General features: G+C 55.8%; 1 protein-coding gene across 2 annotated transcripts in view; it reads right to left on the bottom strand.

The window, feature by feature from the left end:
• The window catches only part of SLCO3A1 (solute carrier organic anion transporter family member 3A1), a 200865-nt gene that overhangs the window by 43385 nt on the left and 138152 nt on the right, over nucleotides 1-19328 (bottom strand). For both annotated transcript variants that reach the window (XM_045824914.1, XM_045824913.1), the window contains exon 3: nucleotides 687-785. In XM_045824914.1, coding sequence (XP_045680870.1) covers nucleotides 687-785 — 99 coding nt within the window. The remainder of the gene's footprint in view (nucleotides 1-686; nucleotides 786-19328) is intronic.

Here is a 19328-nt window from a genome sequence, read left to right as displayed (position 1 = left end):
TTGTTAGCGCTGCAAAACCTAGCCCATCCTGACTGCCACACTATTCCAAGTGTGCAAAGGAACTGGGGCACCTGAAGCAATCCAAGAAATACCAGTGCTCTTCCTACTAAGAACACAAAAGGTGTTGTCTGAAAGTTCTGAGACGTGGTCCTGCTTCCTTCTGGAGGCCACCACAACCGCGTCTCAGAGGAAGGACCTCCAAACACCCGGGCTCGTTGAGCCCATGTACACACTTGCACTTCCAGAACACACACTCAACTTTCAGTTTAGACAGTAGGGTCCTCAAGCAGGCTAACAGGCCAGCATTCAGTGAGCACACACACACGCACACACCAGGCACTTCCACCTCTAGCCTCTCATCCGGTTCTTACAACAGCCCCGTGAGGAAGACACAATGACCATCCCCCCTCATTTACGGGTGAGGGGTAAACTCGACCACAGGGACTTCTTCAGCCTCCAAGTAGACACCGGCAGGACACAGACTTCGGTCCAGGCCTCCAGGCCCCCAGGCCCCATGATGCAGGCCCCTTCCTTCTCATCCCGGGTGAGCCCCCCACACCACAGGGGTGCATGCATTACGGCTGCTGCTGAGCAGGAAGGCCCCAGGCCCATGGGCAGTGGGTGCCTTCATGAGGCCGGGGGGAAAGGCCTGAGGATGGCGTTTCAGAAACAGAGATATGCCTTACTTGTATCAATGAAGACAGCATCCACATAGATTTTGGTACAGAAAGAGCCCAGGATAAATCCACAGGCTGGTCCGAACACCAGCATTGTGAACAGGATTCCTGAAAAAGAGACAAAACAAAGATCAGGTTAAAGAAGATAGAGGTCATTCATTCCATGGGCACGAGTTGAAGGTCAAGAAGATTGTTTTATATCAATCCAATGACATGTCTGGTTATACGCATGGTGTTACAGAAATTAGTCTGAAAATCCTCGAGGGGGGAAGCTCGTATTTCTAATTCCTGGAAACTGCGGAAGCACTCTGTACTATGCAAGAGTTCTATCCGTAATATTTTGGCAGGTCTCTCTAAAATACTTGTGGGCCCCAAGCACACCTCCTTTTAGAGGACTCTACCCGTGCATCATGCCAAACACACTCAAATACAGGCACGTCTGCCACTGAACAAGTTTTCTGCCATAAACATTTTTGAGAGAGTTTTGCTTTTTCATTTATTTGGAGTTATATAATTTGTTTAATTTATGGTTGGCTGATGTTTCTCAGTACTCACTGTGTAAACTCAGGTGTCCTTGCAGAGCGAGAAAAACTGAAGCCACATATTACTGTCAAATGTAAAGAAATCTTTACGGGCCTCGAATGCAGCAAGTAACAAAGCTGACCTCACAGCATTCTTTGACAACATTCGATTAGGTATTCATTCATTTCAGTCTTGCAGGTTCCCCGGATTTCGCCGTTGCAACCTGCTGCTGTTTTAACAGTGGGTCAGGTCCCGGGCTTTTCCACAGGACTTACCGAGATGGTACTAGACAGACTTAAGTAGCTGATGGATGTAGTGCCTGCAGTTTGATCATTTCAGAAAAACAGCTCAAACCGAAACCCACAGTCTTTACCCCCTGCACTAAGTCTCACTTTGGCAGACACTCCCCAAGCACTGAGAGTCCTCCGGCTCCTGGAGATGAAGACGAGAATAAAGAGGCGGCCCTTCCATCAGGCTGGCTCCCTGCGGAGGCAATCCGTGTGTGTGTTGATGCGACCCAGGCAGCCAGCGTGAAGGGTGGGTGCTGACGGGTCCACACGGCACATGAAGAACAAGGCAGGAGATGACTGCGACCAGATGGAACCTGAGTTCAATGGAGGGTAATTCCGGCCTGTTCGCAGACAGGGACGCCCTTCAAGTGGGTCGGGCGCAGAGGCGGCTCAGGTCGGCTGTGGCTCTTCCCCACTAGGGGGCGGCATGAGCCTGGAGAATTCAGAGTCCTGGCTGGTGTCCTCCACTTCCCAACTGCCCGTGAAACCTCTGGTCAGCACACTGCTTTTCTCACTCCCATCAGCCTTCCATGCCCTCCGTTTATGCAAATGTATTTGGCTGTCTTCAAATATGCAGGCTGAAATTTCTCCCCTAAAGAGTGTTCCACATCACACATGCATGAATAAAACATGATGTACACACAGCAGGAAGCCTGCAAGACCTAGGACACATAGGTACCTGGAGCCCACTGCCAAGAGCCTGACAGCATGGTGTCACTGACCTTGCCTATCCGTGAGGGCGGGGGCGGGTGGGAGGGATGAGAGGACGAAGACGTGATCATTCACTCAACAGATTCACATACGAGAATTATCCCCACTGCAAAGTCCACAAACAAAACACTAAGTTGCTAAACCCCATGGTACGCGCCAGAGTTTAGGAACCCCTTTCCACAGCATGAGGCCTGCCCCCTCTTAAATCAGCCGTATTGCTGGGTCTCAGAGTTGGCTGCATGCTGGAACCACCTGGGAAGCCTGACCACTATGCTGATACCCATGCCCCACCCCTGAGACCTGAGGTAGCTGGTCTGGGGCACAGCCTGGGCACTGGGGTTTCCCCCGCGCTCCCAGGTGATTCTTTGTGCAGCCAGACGGGGAGCCACTGGTCTCTGTCCTTGCTGACCCTGACCAAGGAACCAGTGGGTACCCCAAATGAACCTGGGCACTCGGGAAAACAGAAGGACAGGAACCCTATCTGACGTCCGTCCTGAAAGGTAGTCGGGCAGCCGGGTACTAACCATGGACAAGGGAGGTCACTGCACAGCGGGGCAGAAGCCTGCTCTCTCCCGTGACGCCGGCCAAAGCAGCCCTGCGTGCCCACAACTGCGTGCTCGGTGCGGAACTCTGCCTGCCATTCCTGGCGTGGCCCGTGGCGCCATCTAGTTTCGAGGCCTGACTCACACTGGTCCTCAGCCCAGTTTTTCCCTCTTCTCCAGGCTCTGAGCAGTGCACCAAGTTCTACCCTCCGTTCAGAATTTGTCTGAAATGCCACCTCCTCCATGGAGTCTTCCTAAATTTTCTCTCTTCTTCTTTCCCATTCCATCTTCTGCCACAGCACCCAATTTGGGCCTGTTCCTATAGTTCTACAAACAGTCTGCCTGGAGGCAAAAATGAAGTTCCACATGTCCCAGCCTGTGCTGGGGAGCTCCAGCTGTGAAACAGGGCAGTCACTTGCCCTGCTGACCTCCTGCTACAGGCTGCATCGTATCCCCACCCTGCCCCCAACCCATCTGGTGAAGTCCTAGTGTCCCAGGACCTCAGGAGGTGTACTTGGAAACTGGACCTTTAAACATGTGATTAAGTTAAACGAGACCATTGTGGTGGTCTCTGTAAGAAGGAGGACTGGTGTCCCTGCAGGAAGAACAGGCACCAGGAGGGCATGCACACAGAGAAGATGCACGTGAGGCCACCGGGGAAGGCAGCCATCTGCAAGCCAAGGAGAGGGGCCTGGTGCTGACAACCTGACTTTGGAATAAATGCCTGTCGTTTAAGCCACTTTGTTACGGAAACCCCAGCACCCAACACAAGTCTCAAGACCAAGACCAGTGTGGGGATCTCACGTGACAACGAACTCGATGATATTTAAAAACTGCCGGTGTCACCCGACGGCACGGGATGCGTCAGACGAGTCAGTGAACGTTAACGGGGCTCTCCCGGACCCCCAGGCGCCAGGCGGGAACCCACGCCGGGCACCCCGTGCGGGGACGAGGACCGCAGGGCGCACACCCAGCAGGGAGCATGCTCTGGAGCACGTCTGCTGAACATCCATCTACACAGGACGAGTAGTTCTCACACAGGCGTGAGCCTGGGGGTGGTCCAAGAGCCACCGAGAACCAGACGAGGGGACACCTTACTCACGGCCGAGGGCTGGAGTCGGGTTTCGGGTCAGGACTACCAGTGGTGGTGGTGCTGGGTGATGTCTGCGCCCTGGAGGGGCTTCGGAACCACAGTCCGTCTTCTCAGGGGCCGCAGGCCCAGCGTCAGGCCCAGGCCCGGCGGGCGGAGCTCCCACAGGCCACTTCCCGGTTCCTGGTGTTCCTCATTCCCCACAGGCCCCGGGGGGTCACCCGAAGTGACCCACTGCAGTCTCTGCTGCTCGGGACGGAGAGCCCACCGCTACTTCCTTCAGGCCGACAGATGCATCGCTAACTGAAGTTAGTTTGTTAACTAACTCCACCAAGTGCCTCTCGGGCGCCGGGGACTTCAGACACTGCCTGTAATTCAATCCTCACAACCCCCAGGAGACCTGGGTCTTTTCGTCGTCAGTTCACAAATGAAGAAACTGAGGCACGGAGAAGTTAGGTCACCAGCCTGTGGCCACACAGCTGGAGAGGAGCTCAGGTCTTCGGGCCCCAATCGTGCACTTCCTCCAACCCACCCCTTGGCGGGAGGAAACGGATTCGGAAAAGCTGCAGGCCGTGAAAATCCTAATAAATTCTACAGCAACCGGTGTCTGCAGGGTCCTGAAAGCCCTGCTCTGAGCCTTAGCCTGCCCGTCGCTTGGAAGCCGAGTGGCGTGAAGGACACAGAGCTGATTCAAGCACATATACACATGCCCATGGGGGACTCTGTCCCTTGCTCAGCGTTGAGGGATCTCTTGCCCTCAGTTTTAATGCATCCTCAACTCAGGGTCTGGTCCACCATCAGTGGAAAAGGGCCAACGCTGAGGCGTTTCCTCGTATCAGCCACCAGAGGGTGCCAGACACCATCTCATGCCAAGTACTGCTCTCCCCCCGAGCGGAGGGAGGTTTGTAGTTCAAGGTGGGAGAGTCAGGCGTGAGCTTCTCTGCAGTGGCACAGGCTGGCTTATAACAAAGCAGTGACCAGGGACATTGGGAACGGGTTGACTGGCTTTCTTAGTAGGTAGTGAGCTCTTCACCACTGGGGGTGTGCAAGAGCAGAGACTGAGGGACTGGGCGTCAGGACTGAAGGAGAGGGTTTTCCTGCTGGGTGGTAAAGAAGGCAGATAATATGGCCCCCAACTGTGAGATTTAAGGGTTTGCAGCTGGGCAATCTTCCAGGAATTTTTCAGGCCTCCTCCCCATTCCAGGCACAAGAAGACTGGGGACCCTTCCCATCAAGTGCTCCACGCACACAGGGGTGAAGTTCCTCCCCAAAGTGAGTCAATGCAACACAGAAAGCAGAACCTGTGTGTGGGGGGGTGCACTTGAAAGTCGAGTCACCTCTGGCCACCCCAACTGCTCTGCAGTCTGCTCTCAAGACTCTGAGGCTGAGTCAATACTGCCTGTTTGAGCTGCACCTCAGTCCCAGAAGATGGCTTTTCTGGAAAATTATATGGGCAGACGCTGAATTTCCCTAAGCAAATATGAGAGCCAGGAGTTCGACTCACAGACTGGAGAACAGGAAAGAGGAGCTACTGAGGAACTGTCCCCTTTTAGGAAGAAACAGGACACAGGGGCAGATGGACGGCAGGACGAGAGACAGCACGGCACCCGCGTGGGCGGGTCCCTGGGTCCAGGCCTCACGGCCTGCCTGAGAGCAGATGGGAGAAACCGTCACAACAGTGTGAGCTGGACCACACACTGGGAGCCTCCTTTCCATGCAACATTGCCTCTGGTCCTGCCCGGAGATGAGGGGACGGGACACAACTAGGTAAAGCCAGGAAACAGAGCCTGTCCTGGCTGGGTGGCCCAAGGGAGTGCATGGGACTCTTCCCACCAGAAGCTCTGGGCAGGCAGCAACCTGAGCCTCTACTTTAAAAAAAAAAACTTGTGCAAGGAGGATGACCGTCTCAGTTTTGACACCTGACAGGCTAGAGCTCAGGAGCAGTCTCTCAAGAGCAGTGGCTTTTAACCAGGACATCTGACCATGCCTGCAGACGTGTCTGGTTATCACAGCGGGGGAGGGGTGCTACCGGCATCCAGGGGGCCGAGGCCAGGAATGCTGGCAGCATACCACGCAGGGGACAGCCCCCGCAGCAAAGAATGGCCCAGCCTAAAGTGCTGCCAGTGCTGAGGCTGAGAAAGCCTGCTTGAGGTCGGCTGGGCTGCAGTGGGTCTCAGAGCCTGGCCCGGCCCACACTGCAGGCAGGGCGCAGGGTGCGGTGGGCACCAGGATCTGTGGACTGTCAGGTGCCCTTCAAATTGAGTAAGCTTGAGGAGCACCCTTGTTTCTCCCAGAGAAACTCCCCCCTTATCCCTGCAGTTTAGAAGCTCTCGATTATTGCTGAAACCCAGAAGAAGCATTCTTGTCCAGGGATCCGGACCAGCCTGCCACGCAGTTAGATGCATCCCCATCACACCCATTATGTTTCCACGGGGTGGGGTGCCTCAGGGGTGAGGAGAGAGGGAAGGAACGACTCGAGGACGGCTGGGCTCATTGAGACCACACCCCGTGGGGTCGACCCAAATACCTCAGTTTCAGATGATGCAACGGAGATGTCAAGTCGTCTTGGCTGTGCCGGGCCCATTTCTGTCCCAGGATTTGACTCTGAAGTCTCCCAAATCTCCACTGAAGCCCTGGTTTTAACCCGGGCCCCTGGGGCCGCAGGGCAGCCGTGTGGGAGGGAGCTGGAAGTGTGGACGTCAAGGCCCTGACTGAGCTGTAACCAGGGACCCCTCCTTCTTACTCTGCCATGCAGCCTCCTGTGTAAGGTGTGCATCGGCTCAGTAATGGTTCCCAAAAGACATGTGCTCATCTGGGAACTTGTGACTGTGACCTTATTTGGGAAAAGGATCTTTGCATGTGTCATTAAAGGTCTCCACATGTAATCATCCTGGATTATCCCCACGGGCCTGCAAATCCAAGTGTCCTTATAGTATACCCATGGAGAAGAGCCAGAGGGAGAAAAGGCCACGTAGGGCCAGAGACTGGAGTGACACAGTCACAAACCAAGGGACGCCTGCAGCCACCAGAAGCTGGGAGAGACAAGCAAGGACCCTGGAGCCCCTGGAGAGAGCACATCCCTGCCCACGCCGGGATTTTGGACTCCGGTCCTCCAGAACCACGAGCCAATCAGCTCCGGTCGTTCTCAGCCATCAGGTGTGTGTGGCAACTCTCGTGGCAGCCGCAGGAAACTCCTACAGTTTTCTTTAAAGAAAGGTCCCATGGACAGAAGTCTGAAAACCGCCACCTGCACTGGGCCACCTCCCCCGGGCCTTCCGTTACCTCTGCACCAGAGACTTGGGAACAAAGCTGAGTGGGGGTCAGTGGGCTGAGCCAGGTCTTCTGAAGACTTGGCTCTCGCCCTGGCTGGCGTAGCTCAGTGGATTGAGTGCGGGCTGGGAACCAAAGTGTCCCAGGTTCAAGTCTCAGCCAGGGCACATGCCTGGGTTGCAGGCCATAACCCCCAGCAACCGCACATTGATGTTTCTCTCTCTCTCTTTTTCTCCCTCCCTTCCCTCTCTAAAAATAAATAAATAAAAATCTTAAAAAAAAAAAAGACTCGACTCTCAGCCTGGGGGTGGGGGTGAAGGGTGCACTGCTTATCGGGCTGAGGAGTTCTCAGTTCTTTCAAAACAGCCCCCGTTTTGCGCCACCCAAACTCTTTTGAAACCTATTAACTGCCTGAGCCGCTACTGGACTCCCCGAGGAACACAGACAGACACGCCGCACCACCGCCGCTGACCGGGCGTCTCGCACAGCGCCCTTCCCAGGGACGGAGAGATGAGCACCGCTAACGTGGGCGCGGTGACAGCTGAAGAAGGACGGGCTCCCGGTCACAGCCTCACCAGGTTCAGGTTGCTTGGCAGAAGGAATAAGAGCTTGTCACGCCCAGGTCCCTAAATCATGACAAAGACATCTGCCCGTGGAGAGTGACCCTACAAACGGCCGGTCACCATATACTCTTAGTCACGGAGCAATCAGAGACTCCAGAGGTGACCCGGCTCCTCGTCTCATAGGTGGGGACACCAGGGGCCTGAGAGACGGAATGACGTGTCCCCGGGTGTCACACTGAAGAATGAGGACCCGAAGGGAGGCCGCGGCTGCTCAAGGACCTGCTGCTCCGTCCCAGCGCTGGTGCTTCCTCCTGCCCTGGTGGGCTAGTGTTGTCCTCCACTGGGAAGAGCGCCCTGTGCCGCCGATTATTCTGCAAGCCCTAGCGCTAGGGGAAAACTTTTCCAAGGCAGGTGACACTCAGCTTCAACGAACCCTGTCTCTGATGTGTATTTTGTGAAAGGTCAGAGAGGTCAGAAAGGTCACTGTAGCTCGCACTGCATCTGTTCCTGAGTCCAGGCTACTCAGCTGGGCAGGCGGAGGGCCCCACACTGTCCCCTGAATACCTTCTGTCTTGCTCCACTGCGGCCTAATGGGGGGATTCCGGGTTCCCCCCAAGTGCAAGGCCACGCCGCCTCCGTCCTCACACCCCTGCAGAAGGAGCATCGGACCTGCCTATTCCTCTCTCTCTCCCTCCTCCTGTCTCTGGCGGTCACCTCTTGCACCGCCCCCCATGGGGACAGAGGCACTCCTGCCGCTAGGTGTTCGTGAGCTCCCTTCTCATCCTGGCTTGGCTTCGTCCCTCTGCACCGCCCCCCCCACACTGCTGCTTGGGGACACTGCCTTACAAGACACCCACACAGAAAGTCTCAGTGGTAGTGAAACTCCCACGTCAACTTTGACCACCTCACCCACTCTGAAGTGTGCAGGGCAGGGGCGTTAAACATACTCATACGCGGCACAAGCAACCCCCAGAACTCTCCCCTAAAAGATCGGTACTTTTAAGGGATGGAGAGTTCCAAATACACAAGCAAAGAGAACAGAGTAAAACACCGAAGGCCCAGAGACCCATCACAGGCAGCTCCCCACGAACACCCGCATCTACTTCTCCTGCCTGTGTGCGGCTTCCCGGCAGACCCTGACATCGCCTGGCCCACCGCCACCTCAGGACCTCCCTGGGACAGAGGCGGGGCCACAAAGCTGTCATTGCATCCCAGCGTTTACCAGTGACGGCAGGAGACTGTCCAACCCTCATGTCATCACACCCCAGCGTTTACCAGTGACTGCAGGACACTGTTCAACCTTTACAGCCCCTTCACCCGCCGAACCTCCCCCACCCTGTGAGGTGCCGTCCACCCCGAGGGCCGGCTGAGCTAAGCGATCGCCGCTCCCAGGCCGAGTGATTTCCTAGGGGCACTGCTGCCGAGGCGGAGACTTTCTGAATCAGAGACCACGTTCTCCCCACTCCCCCGCCATTTCCGCTTTGGAGGAGGACTTGCTCGCAGAAGCGGTTTCTGAATGAGCTCGATGCCCACGCAACAGAAGCCAATTTCCTTCATGCTCTCTGACCTTCCCGAATTCTAATTTGGGTGGCCGCCCAGTTCGCCTTCCATACAAATTTCCACTTTATTTTCTCATTATACCAGCACAAAAGTTACTGTCGTGGAAGAGTCATCTTCACTGCTTTCCATTTTATTTTTAGTCCTTCGCAGAGGGGAAGGCAGACAGGAGCCGGACGAGGATCCGTGGCGCCCGGGTGGGCTCCTGGCCGCCTCGAGGAAGGCTTTCCCGGTGAGTCACGGGGTGACTCACCCAGAGCCCTGCAGAGCTCTGTGGAGGGCGGGGCCTCTGGGTGCGAAAGGCAGATGAATGGAAGGAAAGGGACGCCCTGCTGAGGGCCGCCTCTTCCACCAGCAGGTCCGGCCCCACTCTGGGCTCTCTGGGCTCCCTCGGGCCGGGGCCCTGTGGATGGGGGTGAGCTCTGAGGGAGCTGCGAGAGCACCGGATCACAGGAGAACCACCAAATCCGGGCCCTTGCCCACCGAGTGTTCCGTCTCGCTCTCTTGACTCCGGCCACCCTGCACTGAATTATCTGCTCACCCACTTGGGTTCATCTGCTCAGACAGAGTTCCTCGGCCCCCCCCACTACTGCGACGCCAGGCACCGGATTCTTGCCTGTGCAGGACTGTCCTGCACCTTGGAGGGGCCCCTATTCCTGACAACCCAAAAGGTCTCAGTGACTGCCAAACGCCCCCTGGGGGCAAGAGTGCCCCGCCCGGGAACCGTGGATGTAAAGCACACGCTCACTAGGGCTGAGAACCTTCGTCCACCCCTTCCTGCTTCCCTGCAGCCCAGCACAGAGCCTGGCACACATAGGGACTCCCGGGACCCTCGTGCGTCCCGAAGGCTCACCCCGTGAAACAGGCGTGTGGCGCAGCACGTCCCAGACAGGGCCACTGTGACCCAGAGGAGTCCCGATCCCCCAGGTCACACAGCCGGTGAGTGACAGGGCTGGTAACCTGCGGCTGCCGTTTCCCAACCCTGCGTGTGGGGTGGGAGCTGGCCCTCAGCTCCGAAGAGCTTGGTTTGGGATTCCTCGGCTCTCCATCTCCCGGCCCAAAGAAGTGAGGCTGTTAGTGCCGTTTGGCCAGAACATTCCCAATGCCCGCAGCTGTTCATTAATGAGCAGTGCGGGGGACCTCCTACCGCTGGCATCCAAGTGGCTGGGACCACGTGGTTCTGCTGAGCATGAGAAGAGCAGGGTTAATTTTTAAAAATCTCTCTAGTAGCTTAAACCTGAATAAAGGATAGTGATTTGAATTAGCTTCGCAATGTGAGGCAGCCAGAGGAAGCTTGGCACCCCAGTGCAGTTGGGCTGTGAATGAATTTAGTTACAGACCTGAAGTGCTATCTTAATTAGGTTTGGAGTCTGGTTTCCTTTTCTGAGAGGAAAGTAGAGCGGAGTAAACCTTCTGACTCGCGTCTGCAAGTGGGAGCGAGGTGGGGGTGGGGACGGACGCCAGAAGCCTGCGATCTAGAACCCGACGGCTCAGGGAGAAGTCTCGTGTTTAACCCCCTCGCTGCAGGCCCGCCGCCGAGTTTTCCTTTAAAGGCACGATGACAGGTACGGCAATGACAGCTTCGCGCGCCTCTGCCCTCCAGAGGTCACACGGCAGTGTCCGTACGAGGCAGCCCAGGGCACACGTGACCACCCCCAAGGGGGCGAGTGTGGCTGCAAGGCCCACAGCAGCGTGCACCGGTGCTCCCGGTTCTGGAAAGCCGCCCCTGAAGGTGCACGCGGTCTACTGGCGACGCCCAAGGAGCCTCGTCAGTGACTCGGCTGCTGACACTCGGCACCAGGTCTAGCCCTCAAGCACCCCACGCTCTTGACCCCCCGGGGGTGCGAGGCCTCGGTCCAGCTGGCCCTGGGACGACGCAGGTCGGAACTGCGTGGGCCCGCCTTCCCTGGCCTCGTCTCGGCCGCCAGTGTGTCGCCCAAAACAGGTGACGCAAACTCACACACAGCCCTGTAAAGCTGTTTTCTCTTCCTCGTGATTTTCTTAGTAACATTTCCCCGTCTCTAGCCTACTGTATTGTAAGGGTGCACTATATGGTGCACAGAGCACACGGCATACGCATGGATCGACCGTTGATGTTATCAGTAAGGCTTCCCGACAACAGTAGGCCAGCGACGTTTAAACTTTTTAATCCCACAGCGCACATAAACGAATTACTAAAATTCTATGGCATGCCAAAGTATATACTTTTGCTGATCCGACAAGAATACAGGTATAATTCTGACTCATTCACACTGCATGGTTACTGCGCTGGCTGCTGTCATTTTTTTATCTGACACTCGGAGGGAAGAGAGGCCGGTGCCCCTGACTGCACAGTCAGGTGCTGCACGCTGGGGACACTCCTGTGGCGCCGGGTGCAAACCGCTGCTGTAGGATATTAGCAGTCAAGTCTCTGGGGAATCAAAAGTTACACGTGGATCTTCTACTACACGGGAGGGGTGGCCCCTCTACCCCCTGCCTTGTTCCGGGGCGTCAGGAGAAGGAAAGGGAAGCCAAAGACCCCACGGAACTGCATCTGAATTCTCACCAGCCTTGTGCTTCCGAGGGTGCGCACGCTCGTGCAGACACGGGCTCCGATGCTAACTGAAGCCCACGGAACTGCCTGCCCACAGACATCGGCCAACACTGACGTGGCCCTTGGCAAGCGGCTCGGCTCCACAAGGCAGGCACTGTTGTTCTTCCGCCCACTTTACAGAGAAGGAGACGGAGGCTCGGAGAAGGTCAGCAACCTGTCCGGCGCCCACACGAAAGCAGTAAACAGGAGAACGTGGATTTGACCCCATCAGGACGACGCATCCCCACTTCCCCGGAGGAAGCGGGTCAGTCTCCAGTGTGTTCAAGGTTTGCGTCCCCTGGGGCTGCTTTCCCCTCAGTAGATACAACTTCAGTCGCTGCTGCGTACTGAGTCCTTATTTCACCCTTATTGCACCCTCCGCATGCACACTGTGGTCTCGTCGCACGCAAACGCACAGCTTCCTGGCTTCAAACTTTCCAGTCACGGCTCGGTGGGGCTGGCACCCAACTCTGCATCCACTTTTAACCAGAAACGGCAGGGGAGCTGTGGACGTTTCAATATTAGATCGTGGTGATAGTGGTACAACTCTGTAAATTGTGCACATAAAGTGAGTGAATTTTATGGTATATAAATTATACCTCAATAAAACTGTTTAAAAAAAGAAAAAGAAGGAGGTCTTTAAAAAGCTATAAAAGTCTTTGAGCATATGGATCCTCGCTAATTACTGCAGGAGGCAGGGCTACACGGGAACGGCTGGCCCCACAGCTAGGGCAGCTCAGCTGAAGAGGGAGCCCCTTCTCCCTTTCTCCTCCAGGAAACCCCGGGACTGGGCTCCAGTGCGTCCAACTGACACGGACGCTCTCGCACAAGTTCGGCAGGGGGAGGCCACGGCCGAGGATGTCAGGGGCCCGAAGCAGAGTTGAGTGGAAGGTGCCTTCCTCACGGGGCTCGCCCACGGTGGGTCATTTACTGAGGTTCCACAGACCCCATCAGGGGCCTGTCTGATGCAGGGCTCATGGTCTGAACAGCTGCAAGGTCAGCCAATCGCTAGCAAGCTGGGAGTTAGCACACCCTGAAGTGCCAGTCATCTCACCTGTACAATGACCACACCAGCAGCACCCCCTGCAGGAGGGTGGAAGAAGCCCACACAACGAAGGCCGGCTCAACGGCCGTCGGAGGAACTCTGGGAAGCGCAGGCAGAGCTCTCCCCTTGGCCCTGGCGGGGAGTCTGTGGGATTCCACTCCATGTTCACAATGGTCCTCTTTGATGATTCTGACTGTTCCCCCTTTCTGGACAGGAAAACGGGAGCCCCTGGGCTGAAGACACCGGCCAGGTCCCCAGCTAACAGGTAGCAGGGCTGGGACTGGAGCCCAGGCCTATGTGACCGTGAGGAACTCCTCACTTTTCTATGCCATGATGACAAGGACCCTGCCCTGGTGTCCAGGGCTTGAACTGGAATGGGTTTAACTGCTTGTCTACACACACAAAGGCCCCAAGCAGCATCTGTCACATTCACAAAACACCTATCTTCGCTGAGGTCCACACTCTCAGTTGTCATGACAACATGCTCAAAATGAGCACCAGTGAGACATCCCAGAGCATCAGGTTCCTAAATGGTTAAACTTCCCCTCTTGCTTGGGAGCTCAGTACTCACAAGCAGAACCTGAACTAGCCCTAAGGGGCTATTTTTAGCTCCCCATTTTCGTTGTCCTTTTTGGGTGATCTGATAGCACAGGCTGAGCTAATGTTTTCTGTCCTGGTGTTTTCTTCTCACCAACTCCTACCTTGAGAAATGCTGAGACTCCAAAAGGACTGGCCCAGTTACAGAGCTCCAGCTCCTGACATACAGAGAGGGACCCGAGGGAGGCAGGTGGCTCCCCCAGGGCTGCCCTGGGTGGGAGAGGGGGTGGGTGGGAGCCAGTGGCTTCCAGGCACACTGATTTTCAGAGCAAGTCTTAATGAGGACCATACAGGGTCCTGGTGGAGGGACCATGCCCATCGCAAAGTCTTCCCTCATGGGCCAGGCCATGAGCAGGGGCCCCAGAGAGCGGCCTGGATTGTTGGAGGCTGCCTCTGGGCTATGTGTCTGGACCTCACTGACCCCAAGTCACTGTCCTGACGGCTTGCTGGTATCAGAGACTCCACCATTAGAAATCCACTCCTGGGGCCAACTGGTCTCCCCACTGCCCAACCCTACCACCCTTGCCAAGTTTTTTACAGCAATGCCAACCGAGTCCAGAGTCGCATTCTCCTGCACACACGCTTAACCACACCGACCCCTTCTCGAATCTCACCAGTGGTTTTTCGTTGCCTCCCTGAAGAAATTCACACTTCCCTGCAGGCCTCAAAAGACATTCCAGAACCTTCCTAGAGCCCTCTTCCTAGTAAGCCACACTTCAGGGTGCTGCGTGCCTGTGCTTCTCACAAACACTGATCTGACCCGGCCAGGGTCTGGCTGCTCCGAGCCATCCACTAAAGTTCATGCAGAACCCAAACATCACCTCCCCCAGAACGCTGTCCCCGTCTGCCCCACTGAACTTGTAGACCCTCATTCCTTTGCACACAGGAAATGCTCAGCCCAAGTCTGCTGCACTGAATGAACTGAAGGACCTGCCTTCGATTACAGCACGCAAATGCACCTGGAAAAGCAGCATTCCTCAGTCACTGGCACTCCTTTGCCAACGTGCTTGCTGGGTGCAGGTCTGATGGTGGCAGGAGGGCAGAGGGCCCGCCGCAGTGAGGGGGAGGAGGGCACAGAGCAAACTCAGGCCTCCCTGCCTGAAACCGGTGGAGATACGCTTTGGGCCACCTGGCAGCCTATGGTTCCTTCTTTTCGGTACCCTCACGCTGAGAGTGCTTCCAAATTTTGATTTTTATAAATGGTACAATGGAATGTTATTAACCAAACCACTGGAGACTTGGTGAGAAAAGGCCTCTGCTAAATGACAGCGGTCTGCCCACCGAAATTTTGTTCTGGCGTGCTTCTGTTGAAGTGGAAGAAAGGACCCCCCGGGGAGCAGACTGCTCCCTGGTGCAGGTGGCGATGACGTTTCCAACGAACTCGGAGTGTCTGCTGCCGCCCAGGCCGCGCCCTCGGGTCTCCTTTGCCAACGGGGAGCCTGAGGCCCTGAAACGACACGGTTCGCCCGAGGCCTCTGTCCACTCACCGCACTGCAAGTGCAACCACATGGCGTAACAGCCCGTGCGGCTGGCAGCTGGGACGTTTGACGAGTATCCCCAGGTGAGGAGGGGTCAGGCTCCTATCCCCTTCTTGAGAGGACTGAATGGTAGAGAAATTTAAGCTCAGCCCCAGAGCTGACACATGTAACATTCAGGGCCATTTTCTATCGAAAACTACTTCCATACAGAGAGGAAGAGGGCTGACTCTGGAACCCCTCTGGTTTCTGTGTCCGGGCTGATGTAAAGGGGTGTCACGTCACCTTCACTGTGCCCAAGGAGGCCACCACGTCCAGGCACACCGAGAGCACACCAGGGGCCCTCTGGCCACACAGAGGGCTCCCTCAGAAGCAGCTGAACAGAAGAGCTCCTGGGGACATCAGACGGAGTCACACCTGACAGTCCCCTTCAAATAATCTACTAAGAACTAACCTTTCTCAAGTGCTTACTCAGGGCTGAGCATTATCTAATTTAGGATAGTAAGAAAAAGTTCAACATAAGAGAGCTTAGTTTCATTCACATTTCATAGGCGAAGAACCAGAACATCGGAGAAGTTAAGCCATTTATCCGGGGTCACACGGGAACTCAGGGTAGAGACGACGGTGTCTGCACCCCAAACAAGGCTGGCTGCACAATCAGCTCCCTCAACTGCCGCACCAGACAAAATCAAGAAACTCTTCGTCACAGGCCGCGGAGGGCCTGCACTCCAGCAGGTGCTCGGGGAGTGTGCACATGGAGTGACCAGACAGGCTCAGGTTTGGGTCCCACAAAATGCACCACCTCCCGGGAATATCACACGGCCACGCTCACTGCCTCTCCCCAGCACTGCCAGGGCCCTGCTTGCAGCCCGTCTCCCTTCCTCGGAGTAAATGCTCGCCCAGTGCCGGGCGGAACTTGGAGGGACCACCAACTCCTTGGGGGCCCAGCGTCACCACTTTCAGCACCCCAGGTTTTCTCCGTTTTCCCCTCCTGCTGTTCATCTCAGGGGCAGCAGGCGGCCCTTTGCCTAGGAGAGCAAGGCCCTTTGCTGCCTGCTGGAGGCAAATCTCAGGAAAAGGTCACTCGCACAGGGGTCCCTTTGTTTTTCCTCTGCAAGACCGGCTGCACTCCTCAGAAACACCAGGGAAAGCCAACTGCCAACCACCACGGTTTCCAGGGGCCCAGGGTGCATCTCCAGGGGCTCTGGTGAGGATATGGTGGTCTTCGGGGACTCACTTTACTGGGCCTTGCTCTCTCCTCCGACTGCAGGGAGGAGGTGAGGCCACACTGGCCCCAGCCAGACCAGGATGTTAACCTTTCCTCCCAAGCGAGGCCAGCCACTGGAGGAAGCACAAGCCGCCCACTTCGCCCGTGTTCTGGTGGCACAGGTCAGTCTGGGCTGGAGTCGGAGGCAGACGGCCTGGGTTCTGGTCCCAATGCTGTCATCTCCTTCCTGGCGCCTCTGCTTCACTCAGTAGCTTTGAAAGTGGAAAGCCCCCATGCCCACCCCTGACCCACCTGCGCCATCAGACGGATGCTAAAGGTGAATCACGTCAGGAAGAATACGCAAAACCCCGTGAGGCACCAGGATTCTGCAGAGAACTGGTATCAGAGGCTGCTGTGATATTTAGACATGATAAAGGCCTCTTTTTAGTGGTTAAAAACCTGAACTTCTGCTATTATTTTTTTCTCACTGACATTTTCACTTGAGAGGCCCACAGGTGTCTCGGAGCCCCCAAGGAAATGCTGCCTTCGAGATCCTGTGATTCCAGTACAAGCATGACGGTCTCAGAGCATCCCCGACCGATGGGACCCCCACTCATGGCAGTGGGGTCTCGTGCCATCAGCACCTGGTTTTGGGGACGAAAGGCTCATTCGTACTCATTCTGCAAGAACTTCTGTCCCCTTAAAAATTTTCTGGAACAGACTGAAATGTAAACTGTGACTGTTCTGTGTACGGACGTGCACATATGTGTTGTGTGGGTTATGAGTTTGCCTTCCTTGTACAGGTGTTCGAGAGGTATGGAGTTGGGTGTACTTCCTCATGTGCAGGGTTTGCTCTCCATCCTATTTTGGGGCCCCCAGGAAGGGCTGGGGCACCTCACAGAGACAGCGGAGAGTGGGGGCTTGGGGAGGGCAGGGTGTGCATCGGGTCCATCACCAGTGCCTCTCTGGAGAGAACACAAAGGCAGCTGACATAGGCTTATCCCTGTGCAGGCCCTGCCCAACCTCATCCGGAGCCTCGACACCAGCACGGAGCTGCAATTTGTGGTCCCCAGAGGGGAGGCCCTTTGTGTGAGGTGGGCAAGCATCTGCAGGGACCGGTCCAAGGGGCATCTGAACGGGCACTGCCGACACCTTGGAGCTCCCCTGGCTAGCTCCTCCTTCTCCTGCCCCTTCTCGCCAGCCCTCTGCCCAATTCTCAGCATCCCCACGCCCCTGGAACCTCCTGCAGCATCCCCCACCTCAGGGTGGCCAGCAGAGTGTGGACACACCCCTGTTCTTAGCCTTCCCTGGGTCCTCCCAGCAGCTCCTGCAGCCCCTTCGGTCTTAGAGATGGCACAGCTCATCACTGAAGGAGAGCACCTCTGGGGCGATTCAGCGACCAGACCGTGCAGAAGTCTCCATCTCTGACTCTCAGGGGGGCAGCTGTTAATGATGCAGGGGCTTGATCCAAATGTGAGGGGGGTGGCTTCTACCCTGCTTCTCCTCCTCTTTGGTTCCTGGGTGGAGTGCAGCCAAGTGCTGCGTCCCGAGTGCTCCCTCTCACCCAGGTCCACACTCACCTCTGCCAGTTCTCAAGCAGTGCCTGTGGGCCTATCATTTGGATGCGGCTGAGCAGTCAGCGTCAGCCAGTGCACCTCTGGACGCCTTTGCTCTCCAGACCCAGGCAAGAAGAGGGGACCCCAGAAGCGCAAGGCTCGCTGACTGGGCCTCTACCACATACCAGGCCCAGTGCAAAGGAAAGGGAAAAGTTCATCAAGTCACACATATCAGCTGCAATTGACAAGTGTAAGGTGCATCCTCAGGCCCCGTGAACCCCAAATGTGGAGACCAGTGCCCGCAGCAGCTCAGGCCCAGTGCAGGAGGAAGCGTTATCCGGGTGGAGATTTTTCTCTGCACAGACTCTGCACTGTCAGAGCTGCACAGCGGTCGGCTCACACTGCTCTCACCTGGTAACAGGGCCTGCCGTGCTAGCAGAGGCCATGGGGCAGAGGCCAGTGTGGTGGTGGTGGTGGTGGTGGTGCTGGTGATCCGGCCCCGCCCCCATCAGGGCTTTGGTTTCTGGATCCCGGAAAGCCAGCTACTAGACTTACAGGGCAACGTGTGGCCCTGGGCTCCTCCCGTGCCATCTGCTCAGGGGCAAGGAACCCATGGCAGGAACAATGCCAGCACTGCTCACAGGCGGGATAACGAGTGAAGTGACAAGCTGCCCCACAGGCCGGGCACGTGTCCTGCAAAGCCCTGGAGAGAGGCACGGGACAGCTGGCAGAGGTGGGGCGGGGCAGGTGACGTCTCCGAGGAAGCGCGTCCACTGGCAGAGACAGGGAGTGTGCCAAGGCTGGGGCAGGGCTTTGGGGGGTCACTGAATCCAGCCCCCGCCCCAGTGCAGAGGGAAGGATAAACCAGCCCAGCAGACTGTACAGGTACAAAAATGAAGCTCAGTAAACAACATGAGATTGAACAGGGAAGGGAAGTTCTGTATTACAGGGAAAAAAGTAACTACGCAACCACAGAACAGGAAGCTTTGGCTCGTGAGGACTTACGACGAAAAAGGACACTGGATCTCTTGTGTGTGACGACAAGTGCAGTGGAGGTACAGCGACTGAAACTGTACTTTTAAGTGTGGAGGACAGGCAGAATGGGGGAGGGGGTCAAAATGTACTCTCGCTGTAAAACAAGTAGGTCCTGGGGATACAAAACACCACGTGGTGACTGGAGTCAGTAGTCCTGTATTGTGGATATGCAAATTGCTACAAGAGCAGATCTTAAAATTTCTCATCATAACACAAAAAAACTAACTGTGTGTGGTGATGGATGTTAACTAGACCCATTGTGGTGGCCATTCTGCAGTATATGCAAATATCTAATCGTTATGTTGTACACCTGAAGCTAATACAATGCTATATGTCAATTAAATAAGAAATATAGAGGAAAAAAACATTACTTGCGGTAACTCATTTAATCTTCAGAACCGTACTGTAAAACAGATACAAAAGTATCTTTATTTTAAGACAAGATGAATCTACAACATCTTGTAGTTTGCAGTTCCAGAAAGTAAAGAATTGCTCAAAACCCAAAAACCAAACAAGAAAACCACCCCACACCCACTCTGATGGGGGTTATGGCTGAAAGACACAGGAACCACTGGAAAAGTTCCCAGCGGCCAAAGCTGGAACAGTTTAAGCAATAAAA

Source organism: Phyllostomus hastatus, unplaced genomic scaffold (assembly GCF_019186645.2).
Source record: "Phyllostomus hastatus isolate PE091 unplaced genomic scaffold, TTU_PhHast_1.1 phas_scaffold_555, whole genome shotgun sequence".
Lineage (NCBI taxonomy): Eukaryota > Metazoa > Chordata > Mammalia > Chiroptera > Phyllostomidae > Phyllostomus > Phyllostomus hastatus.
The sequence above is the reverse complement of the archived record's forward strand: the minus strand, read 5'-3'. Positions and strand labels throughout refer to the sequence as shown.